This window comes from Typopeltis vanoorti, chromosome 1 (genome assembly GCF_054136105.1).
Source record: "Typopeltis vanoorti isolate ZY-2024b chromosome 1, IOZ_Tvanoo_1.0, whole genome shotgun sequence".
NCBI classification, from domain to species: domain Eukaryota; kingdom Metazoa; phylum Arthropoda; class Arachnida; order Uropygi; family Thelyphonidae; genus Typopeltis; species Typopeltis vanoorti.
Genome location: NC_143549.1, coordinates 136,199,740 through 136,221,047, shown reverse-complemented (window position 1 = coordinate 136,221,047; position 21,308 = coordinate 136,199,740). Strand labels below are relative to the sequence as shown.

The following is a 21,308-nucleotide window of genomic DNA, read 5'->3' as shown; positions in this document are numbered from 1 at the left end:
TGGTAAACTAAATATAGAAATAGACAACAGAATCAGCAAAGCTGGTATCGTAGGAAGTCAATTGAATAAATTCATATGGAATAAGAAAGAAATTAGTCGGAACACTAAATTAGCTGTATACAAGACTGTGTTCAAACCAATTTTAACTTATGGATCTGAGAGCTGGGTCAGAAGTAAAACACTTGACCAAAGACTAGAGACCGCAGATATGAGAGTCCTGAGAAAGATTAGAGGCGTGAACAGATGGCATCAATGGCAATATCATATTAAAAATGAGGATATTAGGAAAGAACTTGACATTGTCAGCATCCAGGAATGCATTAGCAGAGCTAATCTCAAATGGTATGGTCACTTAAATAGAATGGGAGAGGAAAGATTAGCAAAACAAGTGTTCTCTGCCAGGTTGGCAGGAAAACGACCCAGAGGAAGACCAAGATATAGGTGGATTGATACGGTACAAAGTGCCTTAGACGATAGAAATATAAGATCTGATAATGTTGGAGTCTTGACAAGTAACAGACTGATTTGGAGGAAAATTGTAGATAGGAAGTTAGTAATGATGTAATTTTTTCATGTAGTACTGTCATATCCTGTACACCCCTTGAGGGTACATGGCAGGAATTTGATGATGATGATGATGATGATGATGATCATTTTGTACACCTCCCTAGTTTTATTCTCTCCATGGTGCTGTTCTGTATTATTGCTTTGGACTTCTAACCATTTCATGTTATCCATTCCGACTGCTTTTTTCACCTCATTACACTTTCTTCTATATTGCTCCTCTATTTGTGCTGATGTATCTCTTCTTATCTTCAATATTCTCTTCTCCTGTACTAACTTCAGTGTTTCTTGTCTAATCCATTTCTTCTTGATATTCTCTTCTTCTGGTACTGTTTCTTCAACTGCATCTTCTATCATCTTCATTCTTTGATTTAATTTTTTTTTCTTTGTCCACACTTTTTAGTTCCTCTTCTAACGCTGTTCGGTACCTTCTTCCTATATCTGCTTCACTTATTCTTGCTGTATCTCTTTGTTTCTGATGATGGGGTTTATATTTAATTTTTAATTTCAACTTGATGTTTACAATCACTAAGCTATGATCCGAGTCTATATCTGCTCCTTGAAAAGTTCGACACTGCTGTACCAATGTTATCCACCTTCTTTTAATCATAATCGTATCACAGATGCTCTTGATTTTCCCATCATTTGATTGTCACATCCATTTTCTACACTCCTTTTGCTGGAATCTTGTGTTACAAGATTCCAAGACTCCTGGTTTATTGCAAATTCTAACATTTTCTCACCTTGTTCATTTCTTTCTCCAAAACTATTTTCCCATGATTCTTCCCAGCCATCATTTTCTATTCCCAATTAATCATTCCAGTCTCCTTCAATAATTAGTACATCTTTCTTTGGTATTGTTTCTACTGTTTGTGTCAGATCTTTGTAAAATAAATCAATATCCTCATCTGTGCTGTCAGATGTGGGTGCGTATATCTGGACTATTCCTTCTTTTCCATGTGATGTTACAGTGCCCACCCCTTTTTTTTTACAGGAATGTACAGCACCATCTGAGTCCCCACAAATTTTATCCGGGAACTGGCATAGGCTGACGAATCAGGCCTATGGCTGGATCAGTATTCCTGACTGTAATCCTTGTGTGTTCAGAAGACCGGTTTGCCTGCTTGTGAGATGAAAAACCACAGATAAACTGGTGGAAAAAATCTGCTGTCCACGCCCAAGACCGGCTAACTTGGCTATGACTGAGGAAGATTCTTAAGCTCCTCACGTCGTCGATGGGAATTGAACCTAGGACACTCCTTCCCCAGGCATATGGTTGAGAAGCTCAAATTCACTAGGCTAACTGCGCGGACATCTGGACTATTGATATTATTATTATTATGTGATACCTCCAGGGAGTCCAAAGACTCATCAAGGGAGAGTGTGCCAACAGCATCAAATGATTAAACCCCTTCCAACTACTAACCGCGCTCAAAACTGCTTACCTTTTTTGCGAGTCATTAATAGCAGAGGCTCTAACAATCGACCAACCTTTGCTGGCTATTAAATGGTTTTGCTTGAAATCTTGCTACTATTACTCATTCATTGACTGGTTTGTGGCCTAACAGTGCCTCTACCTTTTTTTGTTAAGAAGGATACCAATTCCTATTTCGTGCTTGATGTCATTCCATGACTGTATTACTTTGCATCCATTTATCTCTCCTGATGATTTCATCACATCTTCACCAGTATATCACGTCAATATTTTGTTATTTCTTTGCAAAGTAATTCTAGTTTTCATGACATCCAAAGTGTCCATACATTTCATGTTTCTACTGATAATATTTCTCTCAATTTCTGTTTCCTTTCGTATCCCACTCTTTGATCCGACTCCAATCGCTGGATTGGTATCTTGGACCTTGTTCATCCAAGCGATATCTGAGCTGGCATATTTAAACTGTTGATCATCAGCATCAGACAATAATCATGTTTTTTCTTTATGGTCAGAGCATTGACACTCCTCTGACTGACCATCCTCCTTTATCCAGGCTTGGGACTGGCATAGTCCAATCTAGGAGACAGTCATTTTAAGATCAGATTAATACTTCTTAATCACTGTTTATTCAACAAGAGAGGTGGTGCAAGTTAGGCTTTTAGTACTTTGTGTTTTCCATTTTGATTTTGTATCTTCAGAGATGCTGGGTATAAAACTAGCAAAATATCAAAACCTAAGGAAATAAATACCATATATGTTGGCATATAGGATGACCAGCATATAAGACGAGGCCTAAATTTTAGGCTATTTTTAGGTTTTAAGCTTATGTTGGTTGTATAAGACGACCTCGCAATTTCTTCTTTCTTGTATTAATGCAACATTAGGTATCGTTGTTATATCCGTTATTTTTTTGCATAGCATAGATTTAGTATTTACATGAATTACGCTAATTAAAAGTGATTAGTCCAATTTTAATTAATTATTAATTTTGCATTTTTATTTAATTTTAGAATTATTAAAATTGTTATCATTTAAAATCATAGAACCAGCAACAAAACTAAGAAAGTATGAAGCTCGATTAAGGGTAATTGAAATGACAAAGCAAACTAATAACTGTGCTGCTGCAAGAAAGTTTGACATAACTGAGAAGATGGTAAGAGAATGGAGGAAGAAAGAAAATATTTTAAAAAAATTGCCAAAAAAAAAATGTGTGATGAGGACAGGGATCGCCTGATGGCCACAACTGGAAAATCATGTTGCAGAATGGTTATCTTGTTACAAGAAATATGATTAGAGCATATGCACAAAAATGGTCAAGATTGAATCCGGATGAAAGTATAGAATTTCAAGCTACTTCAGGATGGTATAATTGTTTTATGAATCGACAAAAGACGAAAATTGCTCAAAAACTACCAGCAGATCTTGACCACAAACTTACCATTTTTTCATAACTTTATTATTCAGTTGCGACAAGAACATAATTTTTATTGTCAAATATTGGAAATATGGATGAAACTCGTGTGAGCTTTGATATGATAAGCAATAAAAGAGTGGAGTCTAAAGGTAGTAAGAGTGTGCTAGTTCGAAGTACAGGTCATGAAAAAACAAGGTTTACAGTTGTGTTGTCATGTTTTGCTGATAGAACCAAGTTAAAACCAATGATCATCTTCAAACGTAAAACTAAACCTAAGATAAAATTTCCTTCAGGTGTTTTTGTATATTTTCATGAGAAAGGATGGATGGGTGAAAATGGTGTGAAATTATGGATAAATAATGTGTGGAACATGCTACCAGGCGGTATAATGAAGAAACACAGTTTATTAGTATGGGATATGTTTCGTAGTCATTTAGCTGAGATTTCTAGAATACTTTTAGTTAAACTACATGGTTTAACTTCTATATTGCAACCATTAGATGTCTGCTTGAACAAACCATTTAAAGATCACATGCGAGAAGAGTGGAATAATTGGATGTTGACTGGTGAAAAATCATTTACAAATGGTGGATCTATGTGCACTGCATCACTTGATATGTTGTGCAGTTTTGTGATCAAAGCATGGAATAAAGTAAAAGTAGAGACTGTAATAAAATCATTTAAAAAGTGTGGTATCTCTAATCTTATAGATGGTACAGAAGGTGATCTGTTGTGGGACACTGATGACAATGAAAATGAAATCTCACCGGATTCGAACTGGGATCCATATGACGATCATTTAAACAATGAATTGAAGAACTATTTTTTTCAATAGATGATGAAGAAAATTAACATGAAAATTGAGGTTAATAATTATTATTTGTTTTTTAAGACTTACATCTATTGTAATATTTTAAATTTATGTAACAAAAAATTAATCCGATTTCTTTATAAACACTGCCCATTTTCTTATATAATGATGTATTGTAACTACCTAAATGTTCATCCAAGAAATTAAGTTTCCCTTTTTATATTCGCAGTATAAGACAACCCATGATTTCGAGGGGTTTTCTATAGTATTTGAGAATCGTCTTATACGCCGACATATACAGTATGTTATTTATTTTCATATTATTATTATCTTGTATTGTGTATTAAAACTGTTAAAAAACTCAAAATGAACATCCCGTGCGTATTGCTTTCTTTGTAATTGTTTATTATTTCAAAAAAAAAAAGTCATTATTTCAGAACACTATTTTCATACTGAAAATAAGCCTTAATATGCAAACATTTAAGCAACCTCCAGAGGCATATAATTGTATATTATATTTTTAATAAATAGTTTAAGAAAATGACAACGTATAAATAAATTTTATATTAATTATTAAATTTATATTTTAAATTTTATATTTATTTTATTAAATGTATTAAAATAAATTTTAATACACTTCCAATATTTCGGCAACGTCACGTTGCCATTTTCACAGGAACTGAAAAACAAGACACATGCACACAAGCACAACAAACAGTAAATGAGGACGAAGCAGGAAGCTATTCTTTCTCCTAAAAGTCCTGATGGTGCCCTATAGCGGGCAATGTTGGTATTCTTGGGCTGAAAGTCTTCTGAAGTACGGTTCCCAAATTTGGGGCAGTCTCATGCAACCAAATTTGTTGAGGTTTGGATTGTTTCTTAGGGCTGACGCTGATTCCATGAAAAGCCTTTCAATTTTGAATTTACTATGGTGTATTATCATGGCTTTCTTCCACCATATTCTATGGCAGGTATCCAGCGCATGGTCTGCAAGACCACAGTGGTTGTATTGGTGAAACTGGATGTAGTCCTTGTGTTCTAAAATTCTGATATTAGCTGTCCTGCCCTGTTTGGCCAAAGTAGGACAGCTTACAGCTGCAAGGGACCTGGTATACACCAGGTAGGTCGGGGGGGGGGGGGGTCTTTAGTGGAGCAGATAAGGGATGCCAATTTTTTTATAAGGTCTGTAACAAGAAGTTAAGTCATGTTTTTTTAGGATTTTTGTAATTTTTTCTGAGGTGTCCCGGACATTGGGTATGGTGATTGATTTAGAGTAATCCTTGTTGTGAGGGGGGGGGGGGGGGTATTGCTTTCAATTTTTGTTTTTGAGGGGGGGGTAGCCATTGGCTGAGATAGTGTTGAGAATGTGGTTTCGTTCTGTGGTTAGGGCATTATCATTTGAACAGATAAGTTTTGCCCTGTTGTGTAGTGTCTTAATGACTCATTATTGTTGCGGGGGGGGGGGGATTGGTGGTGAATGTATCTGCCTGTATGGATGGGTTTTCTTTAGACTGAGAAAAACCAAAGTTCCATCAGGCTGGTGGGTGACTAGTGAGTCTAAGAAAGGAAGGCAGTTTTTTTTTTTTTTTTTTTTTTTTTTCCTCTTCCCAAATGCGAAAGGCTTTTCATGGAATCAGCCTCAGCCCTAAGAAACAATCCAAACTTCAACAAATTTGCATGAGACTGCCCCAAATTTTGGAAACCTACATCAGAATAGCTTCCTGCTTCGTCCTCATTTACTGTTTGTTGTACTTGCGTGCACATGTCTTGTTTTCAAGTTCCTGTGAAAATGGCAACGTGACATTGCTGAAATATTGGAAGCATATTAAAATTTATTTTAATGTATATCCTAGTATACGTTGTAATTTCCTTAAGCTATTTAGTAAAAATGTATAACCAACGTCTAAGCCTTTCCACAAGAATTACAATAATCCATGCAGATCCCATCGCATGCAAGGTCCGCCATTACGGTAAAATGAAGTTAAAGCTATCAAGACAACTAAATCGTCTCGCCTTCCTAAAACGCTGCCGGGATAACGAGGTAATCCCAAACTGTGTCAAATTTAAGCACCGTTTCTCTTCACAAAAGGCTTTTCGTATTTATAACCGTGCCAGCCAAGCTTTGCTTAGGGAACAAATCGCTACTACTCGCCATTATCTGAATGATGCTAACTTAGCTATCCGGGCACTCAAAGATGACCTTTCAAGCACCTTAAGCCAAGAAATTTGGTCTATTTTATACGACATCTCGTGCACTGCTGCGGAAAAAGAATTTAAAAAAGTACGAGATCAACACATCAAAAAATTTGAAAATTTAAAAAAGAACTCGAAACCACAACTTCCTACCGAAACAGTAGTCAACGTTTCGTCAGTTAGTGTGAATCCTGAAGCACTCGATGCTCTCTAACATGGCCACAACTTTGCCATTTCACCCAGAAGAACCTGCTGAAGATATTATGATACGAATTGAACACGGGATACGACACCTTCAAACCATGTTGCCAACAATATTAGACTGAATGTGGCTTGTGTTCTGACCAAAGCAAAACCACCAAAAACTAACATGCCCAGTAAGGAAATTAAATCTCTACTAGAATTAAAGAAAAACGAGGAAATTATAATCACCAAAGCGGATAAAGGGAATGCCACGGTATTGCTTAACCAAAAGGATTGCACAGGTAAGTGGAATGCTCTATTGTTAGATCGGGCTACTTACCTCCCTATCGAGTACAATCCCACCAACTCACAAATTAGAAAACTCCACAGGCTCCTTAAGAGGGTCACTTCTTGGCCTGTAGAAGTCACCAACAAATTAAAACCATTTAACTCCATACCCCCCCCCCCCCCATATTTATGGACTTCCAAAAATACATAAGGAAAATGTGCCATTATGTCCCATAGTGGATGGCATTGATTCCCCCACATACAAATAAAAAACTCAGCCCATTTCAAAAGCCAGCATACAAAACCATACACTCAAACACACTGACGTAATGGTCAGTTTTGATGTCTCCTCCTTATTCACAAATGTCCCACTCAAAGAATCCTTAGAGCTAATCCATGCTAAATTTCCTCCCGATATCACAGCCCTATTTCAGTTCACAATGAACTCAGGCTATTTTGTTTGGCGAGGAAAATTCTACAAACAAATAGAGGGGATAGTCATGGGTTCTCCACTCTCCGCACCCTTGGCCAACTTTTATATGGAGACTTTTGAAGAGAAAGCTTAAACTTTGCCCCATAAAAACCAACCATATGGCTTCGCTATGTTGATGATGTGTTCACTATTTGGCCACATGGCTCCGATGCACTGCTCTCCTTCCTAACACACTTAAACATCCAACACCTCAGAATCAAATTCATCCTGGAAGAGGAAAAAAACAACTGCCTTCCTTTCTTAGACACACTAGTAACCTGCCAGCCTGATGGAACTTTGGTTTTCTCAGTCTATAGAAAACTCATCCATACAGGCAGATACATTCACCAACAATCCCACCACCCCCCTTTGCAACAATAATGAGTCATTAAGACACTACACAACAGGGCTAAACTTATCTGTTCAAATGACAATGCCCTAACCACAGAACGAAACCACATTCTCGACACTATCTCAGCCAATGGCTACCCCCCCCCCCCCTCCCCAACAAGGATTACTCTAAATCAATCGCCATACCCTATATCCAGGGCACATCGGAAAAAATTACAAAAATCCTAAAAAAACATGACAACTTCTTGTTACAGACCTTATAAAAAATTGGCATCCTTTATCCGCTCCACTAAAGACCATCCTTCCCCCCCCCCCCCCCACCAGACCTACCTGGTGTATACCAGGTCCCTTGCAGCTGTAAGCTGTCCTACTTTGGCCAAACAGGCAGGACAGCTAATATCAGAATTTCAGAACACAAGGACTACATCCGGTTTCACCAATACAGCCACTCTGGTCTTGCAGACCATGCGCCAGATACCCGCCATAGAATATGGTGGAAGAAAGCCACGATAATACACCATAGTAAATTCAAATACAAAAGACTTTTCTTGGAATCAGCCTCGGCCCTAAGAAACAATCCAAGCCTCAACAAATTTGGTTGCATGAGACTGCCCCAAATTTGGGAAACCTATATCAGAAGACCTTCAGCCCAATCGCCCAAGAATACCAACATTGCCCGCTAGGAGGCATCATCAGGACTTTTAGGAGAAAGAATAGCTTCCTGCTTCGTCCTCATTTACTGTTTGTTGTGCTTGTGTGCATGTTTCTTGTTTTTAAGTTCCTGTGAAAATGGCAACGTGACGTTGCTGAAATATTGGAATTGTATTAAAATTTATTTTAATGTATATCCTACATTATTTTTTTCCTTAAGCTATTTAGTAAAAATGCATAACCAACGGCTAAGCCTTTCCACGAGAAATGTATATTATATTACTTGTATTTTTATTATTATCCTTGTATTTGTATTATTATTGTATATTATGTTATAGTATATTATATAGAAGGAATTTATGAACACATTTTAAATCAAAATTGCAAATTATAATACCTAACTTTATCACTGTACTTTTTTGCTAATCACTTTCAACATGAATGATATATATAATCTTCGTTTTGAATTTCATTATCTATATCCGATTATTCTTATAAGTAATTTTAAAAATATATATATATTATATTATTATTATTATGTGACACCTCCAGGGAGTCCAAAGACTCATCAAGGGAGAGTGTGTCAACAGCATCGAACGATAGCTCCTTCCAAAAACTAACCACGCTCAAACTTGCTTAACTTTTTTTGTGAGCTATTAGTAGCAGAGGTTCTACCAAATGACCAACCTATGCTTTGCATATATATATATATGAAAAATTAAAAATTATACTATAAACTATAACTGAATCAATTCACTTGCAGATCAATGTTTTTATCAATGTTATATAAATGTCTGAAAGAATATTAGCTCTGATTATTAGTTTTGTTTTGTAGAATTCATGGTCTAAAATCTGGTAAATTACTGAAGGAATTTCGTGGACATACATCCTTCGTGAATGAAGCAATTTTTACAGCTGATGGTCATAATATTCTCAGTGCAAGTTCTGATGGTACTGTCAAATTATGGAACATCAAGAGCACAGAATGCCTAAACACATTTAAATCCCTTGGTGGCACCAGTGGTTTGGATATCACTGTAAATAGTGTACATACATTACCAAAAAATACAGAACACTTTGTTGTTTGCAATCGTTCTAACACCGTTTCTATTATGAACATGCAAGGACAGGTAAGTATTAATTATATTAGTTTTACATCTTAAATTTTTTGTTAGTTTTTCCATTCCTTTTCAAAAGGTTGGGTTCAAGGCTATCTGGTAAAAAGACGTGCTGTTAGAAAGCTCCTGAAAGATCTGTGATTTTGATTGATTTATTGAGTGTTTTCTTAGATTTAATGATGTATTTTTAGTATATTATTGTAGTTTTTTAGTGTATTATTGTACTACATCATTTTATAACATAATTGGAAATATTATTAGTTTTTAATACTCTTAAGAATGCCACCAAAAACTCATCACATCAGGGCAATGTCTAAAGCCCAAGTTGTTAGTACTGAGGAGAGCACTTGTCCTGATGAACAAGAGTGCTGCTGCTGCAGTGATGATGATAATTTATCTGAGGATAAATTATCATCATCATTGCAACAAATTATCACAGAAATATCTCGATTAAAAGAAATTATTAGAAAATCGACCAGAGAATTAAAAAATGTTGAAAACTGTGTCACTAAACTTAGATAGGATAAGAAAAAGGATCAGAACAAGAACAGGCAGGAAAGTACTGGGCTTGGTAATCATAATATCAATAATAACAAGGTAAAGTCAGTTAAAAAAGAGGTGATATGGTATGTTGATTCAATCTTAAAATTTGCATTTGCTGATGGAATCACCTTCTAGTTTCCCAGGGGTAAAAAACTAAAGATATGACAAACACAAATGAAAAACAAAAAAGAAAAGTAAATGAGATGGTAGTTCTAGTAGATACTAATAATTTAAGTAGCAACAAATATAGTATGAAAGAAGATGGGAAAGGTCTGTTGGAAGAATCAAGAGAGAAATGGGAGAGACTAAAAACTGTAGGTTTGCTACCCAAATATGATAGTACTGAGTTAAGAAGGAGGGCAATGATAGCAAATGATTTCATGCGTAGACTGTGTAGAAGAAATGGATGTTTGTTTTTAGATGTGCAGAGTGTGTTTGATGGCAGAAGAGACTTGTATAAGAAGGATGGCCTTGAATTCATTTGGCATCAGGAGCCTGGAGAAATTACTTCTTGGTATGAAACCTAATGCAGAGAGTCAGGGAAACTAAATCATCAAGAGAGGAATGGGAAAAATGTGTGTGAAAGTTCAGCTATGGTATGCAAACGTAATAAATATACGAATGTCTTCGAACATGGTTATGTACGTGGTGAAGGGGTGGAAAAATATGCTTTGGGTTTGGACATTTTAAGTATGTCTTGGGAGGGAAAAGAGAAAGTTCTACAACAAGGCAAAATAGATTGCATATCTAATTATAAGAATAGGCTAGGTGGTAATTTATTATGTCTGTACACAAATGCCAAGAGCATAAGAAACAAAGGGGTTGAGTTCATTGCTTTATTGAATATGATGTGGCCTAAGATTGTTTGCATTAGTGAAACCTGGTCAGAATTAGATATGGTAACTGGGATCAAGTGTAATGGGTATACTATTTTTAGGAATGACAGAAGAGATAGGAGAGGAGGAGTACTACTAATGATATCAGATAACTTAAGTCCAGTTAGGGTAGAAACACAAGAAAACAATGATGATAACAATGTCCCATGTAGCAGTGAGTTTGTGTCTATCCAGTGTGAAATTGGAGACTAACAAAATGGAATATATGGTAGGGTTTTTCTACAGACCTGCAATTGCAGGGGACGAAGAAATGTATCGCCAATTTTTCCTTATGGATACCAAACGAGTGATCATTATGAGTGACTTTAATTGATTGGGTAGATGAGAAATCTCATGATAAGAAGGAAGAGGAATTTATTGAATTGTTGGAAGACAACTTTTTGAAGCCGTATTGTGAAAGAAGGAACTTGGGGTCAAAGAGTATTGGATTTGCTCATAGCATCAGAAGGGGGAGGGGTCACTGTTTAGAATATGGCTATTTTACCACCAGTTGGTAATAGTGATCATGATGTGCTTTCTTGGGAAATATTTAATTGTATTGATACTCTGATTAGCACAGGTTACATGTTGAACTACAAAGCTGGAAATTATGATCAACTTAGGAGAATACTATCTTTGGTCCCATGGTATCAGTTACTGAATGGGAAAAATGTCAGCAATGCATGGGAATCTTTGAAAAAGTTCTTAAATGAGGGGTATCTGAATGTATCCCTGGTGTTCGAAGAATAAATAGGTTGGAAGTGAAATGGATGTGCAGCCTTATTAAGCAAGAGATCCACAAGAAGAAGATGATGTGGAAAGAATATCGTGAGAATAAGAGTGAGAGAAGTTCTGAAATATATAACGCTCAGGCCAGAAAAGTAATGAGTATTGTACAGAAAGCTAAATCAGAGTATGAAAAGAAATTGGCCATGCAAGCTACAGACAATTCAGAAGAATTTTATTGCTCTGCTGCAAGCAAAAGAAAGAATGAATGTGAAAGAATAACTTCATTGATTGTAGATGGTAAGGAATCTTGGCCTTTTGATGGATAGGAATTTGAACTTCAAAGGTCACATAGCAAATGTGCAAATATTACAACTTAGAGGATAATTGCAATGTTGAAGCAAACCTTGACATATAAGGTTAAGGCTTTGATAAGACCACACCTGCATTATTGTGGCAGATTTGTTCTCCTGGATTCCAATGGGATAAAGAAGCTGTGGAAAGGGTGCAAAGATTATATCCAGATTATTGGATTTAGATTATGAGGACAGATCACGAGTATGTGGATTACAGACTGGTTAGCAGAAGAAAGGGGGGGTTGATATGATAGAGATCTATAAACTTTTGAATGGGTGTTATAGGATATCATCTGATTATATTTTTTGTTATATGAAGAGTGGGGAGAGAACACAGGGGCATCCATGGAAGTTAAGTTTGTTTACACTCAAGAAAGGGGTAAGAGCTATGTTTTTTTTATTTTTTTTTTTTTTAAGAATAAATTTTAATGATAATAATACAACTAGTTTCAGCGTTTTTACAGCCTTCTTCAGGTATCCACTAAAGGCAGAACACAGTAATAAAAAATTGAAGTTACAAAACACTGAGAATTACAGGCAAAAAATGCAATACATAATTGACACAAAACCGTTGTATTTTTCAAGTCATTCTATCTAGTGTGCTATTGTTTGTTGCATGCATGCTTGCAGGTTCTTGTGAGCGCCAGTATTGAACAACTGCAGTATGGCTATCAGGGATGTTATAACTCAAATTGCTGTTCAAATGTTCAGGATTAAGGAAGGTTTCTCTGGACTCCACAATTTTCCTTTCAAACTCATCACTACAGCGTAAAATGTTTTCGGATTTATCCCAGCAAACTGAGTGACTCTGTAGATCGTTATGAGGGTTATTAGAGAAAAGAACATGACTAGATAGTGCAGATGCATGTGATGTTTTATAGGAGATGTCTCTCTTATGCTCCTCAATACGTAGTTCAACAGATTTGTTAGTCTGTCCAAAATAAGGAATATTACAGTCGCACCATAACTTGTAAACACCTGGTTATTTCAGGTTATGATGAATAGGCTTCGGATGGCTTATAAGAGAACGGACTTTAGGGAGTGTAGTGAAAAACGTCCTGATGTTGTATTTTTTAAGGACTTTAGCAAATTTATTGGAGACTGAACTAATGTAATGTATTGAGATGCTACCTTTAAAATCAGCAGTTTCCATAGTACACTGCCTAGGAGGATCCAGAAGAAATTTCTTAATTGTTTTTTCAGAATATCCATTTTGTTTCTGTTTCTTTTTGGAGTTCATCTGGTTCATTTAAAAGAGATCGTGCTCTGTGTCCTAAGGTAGAAATAGTTCCAAGCTTTTGTGGTGGAAAGTGATGAGATTGACAGTGCAGATATCTGTTAGTATGAGTTGGTTTTTGGTATATAGAGATTTTAAATCTATCAGAGCATCGTGTAAGAATTACATCCAGGAAAGGAAGAAAGGAAGGCAGTTATTTCATTCTAGTTCGGCAGTGAATTTTATATTAGGATACTGGCTGTTAAGATGTTGAAGAAAATCCATGAGAGATGTGTGTCCGTGACTCCATATAATGAAAATGTCATCAACATAATGTCTCCAAAGTTTCGGCTTAAATGAGAAGGACGATATGGAGTTCGTTTCAAAATCTTCCAGGAAAATGTTTGCCTGAACTGGGGATAAAGGGTTGCCCATTGCTAGGCCTTAGTTTTGTTTGTAAATGGAGTCCCTATATCTGAAGTAGCCAGATTGAATACAATGCTTTAATAAAGCAAATATCTTTTTAGATAATTTGTCCTTAAGTAATGTTAATACCTCCTCAGTAGGGACGTTAGTAAATAATGAGATAATGTCAAAACTTGCTATGATATCTTATAAGCCATCCGAAGTCTATTCATCATAACCTGAAATATCCAGGTGTTTACAAGTTATGGTGTGACTGTAATATTCCTTATTTTGAACAGACTAACAAATTTGTTAAACTGCATATTGAGGAGCATAAGAGAGACATCTCCTATAAAAGATCACATGCATCTGCGCTATCCAGTCATATTCTTTTCTCTAATAACCCTTATGACGATCTAAAGTTGCTGGGATAAATCCGAAAACATTTTTCGCTGTAGTGATGAGTTTGAAAGGAAAATCATGGAGTCCAGAGAAACCCTCCTTAATCCTGAACATTTAAACAGCAATTTGAGTTATAACATCCCTGATAGCCATACTGCAGTTGTTCAGTATTGGCGCTCACGAGAACCTCCAAGCACGCATGCAACAAACAATAGCACATTAGATAGAATGACTTGAAAAATACAATTTGTGTCAATTATGTATTGCATTTTTTGCCTGTAATTCTCAGTTTTTTGTAACTTCAATTTTTTATTACTGTGTTCTGCCTTTAGTGGATACCTGAAGAAGGCTGTAAAACGCTGAAACTAGTTGTATCATTATCATTAAAATTTAATATTTTATCTCGGTTTAAAGTCATTTAAAATTTATTCTTTAAAATGTATCATTTCAACCGAGTAGAAGATCAAAAATACATATATATGTATATGTATATAAAGGATTAAACTAAATTTATTATAGTCTAACCAAGTGAAAAATAAACTTTCAACATCTTTCTCTAAATCCAGAGTAATTTATTAAAAAGGTGGCACACCATTTGGCAACTCCTATAGGTAGAGATGACCTTGCTAATGCTTCTGCCTGGCATCTCTACTTGGGCCTGGCTCCCACTGAAGAGACCTCGATGATGGTCGAAACTAGTCTGGTAGTGGCCTTTCCCTTAATGCATAGCATTATACATATCCGCAAGGAGATGTGTTTTGCATTATGGGAGATATTGAGATAGGAGTGATGTTAGCTTGCTCCACCTTTGCAATGAGTTGCCTGGTGCTGTACTACCTTACCCCAGTCCTGAAGATACTTTCAGGCACAAACTTTATTTGCTCACACTTGGATAAAGGATTAAACTAAATTTATTACTTTCTTAACAGTATTATGAGTTAATGCCACTATAATCATCTGTATAATGAATAATAGCTAACACCGGGCTTTCTAGGATAATCAGATTATATGATGGAGATTAACCATTTGTTATTTGATATTATCTGTATAGCATATGGTGTAACATTATTCTTTCCTCGTTATAAAAATAAATCATTTATTGGATTATGTTAAATTAAGTCATCACCATTTTCTGATGTATACCTGTATATCATGTTTATTTATGATATGCACATGATGTATATCATGGTGAGTTTCTTATAAGCAATTTTCTTCCAAACTGGTTTATGATTTGTTTTGGATCTGATTGATTAGGCTTTACATTTCACTGCTAAAGAACTCCCAGCTGAATCAACCCATCTTTATATCTGTCATTCCTGCCCTTTGGTGAAAGACCTATATCCTAATCCCATGTAGAATGTAACAAACTTTAATAAAGGTTTTTTTTTCAACAGAATATTCATTGAGTGTTCTCATGCAGAGGTAGCAGAGGTTTTGTCTTGTGAAATAGACATTAACACTTGCCTTAGTCACCTTGACCTAATTCAGGACAACAGCAACAACCTCTGGATCTTTTTCTTTTCATTTTTACTTAAAATACTTGTTTTTATAATTTTCTTTAACATTTGGCTTTCTTATTCATTATTAAAAAAAAATTACGGAAACAACTACCATGTTGTAGTAAAACTTAATTTTAATATAAACCAAAATAATCACTCGATGTTTTGACCTTCATATCAATGTCATCATCTGGAGCATATACATATATTCAAAGAAACAAGCTATTTTTCAATCTACACAGTATGCTTAAGTCATAGTAATTTGGTCAACTATTAACACTGATGACCTGACCTCTGGTGAGAAAAAAAAAGAACCCTTACTACATCAAAGCTTGTTATGATTATTATCTATTTGGTTACAAATCATTAAGCTAGAGAGCAACATGCTCTCACATAATTACTCACATCAAAACAGCATAGATGGTGGCCAATAAGATATAAAATTATTGCTTAGTCCTAAAATAAGGGTTTGCTGGAGAACTTGAAGAACTTAATTGGGCTGAATGTTTTTTCCCTCAGATTCTTAGAATTTTTATGTCACTATTGTTAAAATGAGGATGGTTGATCAAAATTTCATAGGCTTCTTTAAATTGATGTTTATACTTCAATGGTTTATGGTTTTTGTGTGATGTAAGAACCTTTCGAAACAATTTGGTGCATGGTGTGCGAGTCTGCTTTACCAAAATTGTTAAATTTAATGTGTCATTTGTGTTCTTTTTTATGGATAGGAATTGTGTGTTTAGTTTCATCAACTTAAGATAAGTTACAGATACAATGGATATGGTATACCCCATGGTGAGCCAGTTGAATATGTTTTTTCATTTTACAGGTAGTTTAAAAGCAGCATTAAGATTGTAATATCATACAATTCTATTTATTTTATGTAATACTCTTTAATATATGGGATAGCTGTGGGTTTACTGTAATGTATATTATTTGTATTTTTTCATGAAGTTTTATGGACTTAAGAAACCAGTAATGTTTTATAATAAACCAATAATACAAAAGCTATATGTAGCAATCTCACCAAAGCAGAACTAGCAGCAAAGTAGTCATTAAAAGCTAATAAGGATATACTTATAACAAATATGACAACAGTAATGCTATGGTCATCCTAAACAGATCCCTTACATTCATCGAATGAATCAATTAGTCTTTGATAGCAGCACTCATCAACTTGTGAACTATAATCCAACTAACAGGATTAAGAAGAAAACTGTTAAATTATTTAAGTCTGGCACTGTTAAAAAACTGTTACCACATTACACCCACTCTCCCAGAATATATGGGGTTGCCAAAGTACACAAACATTACATTTCACTTCAGTCGATAGTTGAAGATATAGAAAGCCCTAATTATTACCTAGTCAAGAAATTAACGTCAAACTCAAGGAGTTGGTAGATCACCCCCCCCCCCTTATATAAAGAACACACAACACTTCATAAACAAAATGAAAAACATAACGCTTGGCAAATATGATTTATTAGTCAGTTTTCATGTTTCTATCTTTTCCACAAATGTCATTCCCACAAATCAGTGACATACCCAATATTATGGCTCTCTTTGTCCACATACTACATTCTAGTTGCTTCGTGTGGCAAAATAATTTTTACCTGTACAGCCACTGGCTCACTACTACCCCCCCCCATTCCAATTGCTAACTTTTATATGGAATCTTTTTGAGTAAAGTGCTCTAAATTCTTTTACTTTAAAACCTACACTTTTGCTTAGGTTTACAAGGTTTTTGTTATCTGACCCAGGGCCGATTTTATCATTAGGTGAACCTAGGCAACACCTAGGGGCACTATGACTTCTGGGCGCCAGATTTTGCTACATAGTATGGGCAAAAATTACAACCTTTGAAATAAATTAGTAAAACCTTGATTAATAATAACAAACAAGCCTTTCTGGGGCTTGCTGATGATCCTACATTATTTTTGCCTTTCTCTATTTCTACCACTCCCCTGATCTTTGTATACTTAACCTCAAGTTTAGAGATTTTTCCTCCTTCTGGTCTGTCCCAAGATGAGCAGGGAAGTTATGGGGTATCCCTCAAACTAACAATCAAAATTTAGGCACCCCTATATAGGGGCGCCTAAATTTTCTTTGCCTAGGGACATCAGATACTCTCGGACCGGCCCTGATCTGACCACATGGCTGCCAAACTTGAAACACCTTCCTCAGCCACTTAAACTAACAACATGTGTGCATACAATTCACCATAGAAAATGAAAATCAAAACTAAATTCTTTCCTGGATACACTGGTCACAAATCTTCCTTCAGGCAATCTATTCTTCATTTCTACTGCAAGCCTACACACACTGGCCAATATATACATGCTAACTCTTATTACCACCCTTCGCAAAAACTTTGAGTCATTAACACTCTCAAAAACAGAGCTATAACAATTTGCTCTAATGAATGAGCTCTTAAACAAGAATTACAAATAATTAGCAATACATTTATAAACAATGACTATAGCAAAAATACCATCAATGAAGTCCTTCATAGAACTTCATCAAAAAATGCAAATAATCATCATTACTATAATCATTAAGATTATAGTAAAACCGCTATCCCATACATTAAGGAGTTATCAGATAAAATAAATAGAATTCCATGTCATTACAATCTTAATGATACTTTTATACCACCTATAAAATTTTTAAAAAATGTTCAACTCCTCCAAGGAAGCTGAACCTTTCTTTCCCCCCCCCCCCCCGACCCACCCTGAGGTACCATATCCATTGCACCTGTAACTTACTTTATATTTGTGAAACTGGACACGATTCCTCTCCTTAAAGCATAACACAGATGACACATTATATTTAACAATTTTGGTGAAGCAGGTCTCTCAGATCATGCTCTTCACCAAATTGATTGGAAAGGTACCTGTTTCTCATATCACACAAAAACATGGCTTCAATGCAAATTTAGAGAAGCCTGTGAAATTTTGATCAACCATCCTAATCTTTACAATAATGCTGGCATAAAAATTCCATGAATTTGGATGACATCCATCCTACATAAGTTCTTCGAGCTCTCCAGTAAACCCTTACTTTAGGACTCGAAGCAATAATTTCAGCTCTTATTGGCCACCATCTATACTGTTTTGTTCTAATTTATGTGAGAGCACATTGCTTTCTAGCTTAATGTATCTCTTAATGATTTATAACCAATAGAACAAAATAGAATGTGAAATTCAAGAAATGTATACCTGCATGCAAGGAAGAGATGAAGAAAATTTTTGAATCCTTATCGAAATTATACTTCTGTAATAATGCTCTTGGACACTAGAGATCGTTTGTATAAAATTCAAGAACTGCTACAAAAAATAATCATTCATATATATTTCTGCCATGCCTTAGGTGAATCACCAGATCAACATTGTTAATGGATAAGGTCCTCCATATAGCTATTCACTAAGCTATATGGTGAATAGCTCAATATAGCTATTCACCTTTGCATACCACCACTGTTTATTATTGGTAAGTCATTTATATTTTGAAAACAAATATCTTTCCCTCTCATGAGTTTATTTTTTTAAATTATGTCCATCATAAATGTGAGCACATGTCTACAGGTTATAGGACTGATCATTTATTTCTCTCCATCCCAGCAATTTACTGGATGCATGCACATATAATACAAGTGTAAATTGTTAGTAATTCATTTGTATCTAATGAAAGCATTTCTGTTCAGGCCTGTTCTTTCTTTTCTTTATATCTGTCAATCATTCTCACATGGCTCATGTCTCGTTAATATCAGTTCACATATTTACATATATTAGTAATTTAAATATACCAACCACATATAGGATTCTCTTTAATCATTGGTTTCTAATATATCTTAACAAACCCTCCCTTCCTCCCCATGCTGATTTGGTTATAATCAAAGAACTCATCGTTATGTGTAGCCTCTCTGCCAATACACAAACAGGAAGTATAAGAAAACATCTCATGTTGCTGCAAGCTCAGAGACACTCTGAGAAGTTTCTTCTTGCCCCAGCATGGATATGTTAAAATTAAAGCTGTATGGTAAAAAGTATGCATTTCTTTCTTTCACCTAGCATCTAAGATGCAGCTACAAAACCAAGTTAATAGTAAGCTAATAAATTTTTTGTCTCCCTTCCTCCTTCACCCATTATTAATAGTTGAGAAAACAGTTAAGATTGCTACTTAGTTTGACCTTGAGCAAGTCCAAGTATGGATTACAGCTTAAAAATTTTAACTGTGTTAAAAATGCATACTAACATGGAACAGATATTTTTATCTTACTTTTCTGCTGAATGCTATTACACTGGAATGAAAATTCATTCTTGATAGTTTATTTTAGACAATGACAAAATTCTCAAATTATTTTTTCAAGTTTGATTTAAAAAAATAATCTAACCGCATGTTAGAGAATTATTTTCATTAATGCAAAAACTGCAATTATTGGTATGTTCATCAAGCACGTATTAAGTAGCCACTGTAATGCTATCAGTGACACATGCTAATACTGTGAGCTCATAAGCAAATGGCAGATAATTAGCACCATGGCCACAGATATGTTAAATAAAACTCCTCCCACTTAACAGTCAATAAAAGCAAATTGCCATACACATTGCTTAATTAATACTAAGGCATTTGTAGTAGAAAATGGATTAGAAGTTTTGAGTATTGACAAGATTAGCAGGCTGTTTATACGAAGGAATCACAGGAGATATAGCAGTGTTAAGAGAAAAAGCCAATGGCCTAAACTAATTTCTAAGCAAACCCCAGAATCATTCACAGGCTACACTCAAGCCCACAATACTAACAAAACCATCAAAAAAGAGGTAAGTCTGACTTTGATAGGGCCAAATGTAGAAAACTTGCCACCTGTGCCAGTTGGAGTCATGAAGTTTATATTCCCATAGCTTGTAGCATCCATATTTTTAAATTAATGCTGGTAAAAAAGATGAAACATATTAATAACTTAATGACTAGTTTTACACATCATTGTGTACTTCTTCAGCTACTTTGGATGTAAAAATTTATTTGCAAATGTTCCAGGAGAAGAAACAATCTCAATTTTAGAAGTCATCATCCCATGCTATATCATCCCACGTAATACTGTTAAACTTTTCAAACATTGTCTCAAATTCCAAGGCTGATATTTTGAACAGTCTAAAGACTTAGCATTGGGTGCAGCAATTTCTCCACACCTAGCTTACCTACCTATACCTAAAAAAGTTTCAACAAACAGCTATTGAAAAATGCCATATCAAACCAAAATTATAGATGAGATACATGGATGTTTTCATTATTTGACAAGGCTCAAATCAATCTCTCCATAACTTCACTGACTTCCTTAATGGTTTAAATCACAAAATCCAATTTACATCAGAAGGTAGAAAAAAGATAGATCCATTTTCTTCTTGTATTTTCTAATCTCAGCTGAAGATCATAGCAATCCTACTTTTGAAGTATACAGAAAAAAAAAAGTTTAATACCAGTCACTACATGCCAATTTCCACCACCACCTGGTACAAAAATGAGGTATCATCAAAAATATTGAAAGAGAGAGCCATTATGTTTTCTAGTGATGATGATAAAACAAAGAATAAACTTGCATTAAAGAAAAATGGTTACAACATCAGAACTATTAAAAACATCTCGAATAAACCATCACAAGCTCGAAGACAGCCAGATGACTACAAAGGCACAGTTTCTTTATCTAATATCAAAAATTTCGCAAACAAAATAGCAAAAGTTATACAGGAACATAACTTAAAAGTTGCCTTTAGACCTCTACAAAAAATCTCCATGATGTTAAGACCAA

General features: G+C 35.2%; 1 protein-coding gene across 1 annotated transcript in view; it reads left to right on the top strand.

Annotated features, from left to right (window-relative positions):
* The window catches only part of Smu1 (Smu1 spliceosomal factor), a 178,470-nt gene that overhangs the window by 126,335 nt on the left and 30,827 nt on the right, over positions 1 to 21,308 (top strand). Inside the window, exon 9 of the mRNA XM_090393980.1 lies at positions 9,198 to 9,492. Coding sequence (XP_090250106.1) covers positions 9,198 to 9,492 — 295 coding nt within the window. The remainder of the gene's footprint in view (positions 1 to 9,197; positions 9,493 to 21,308) is intronic.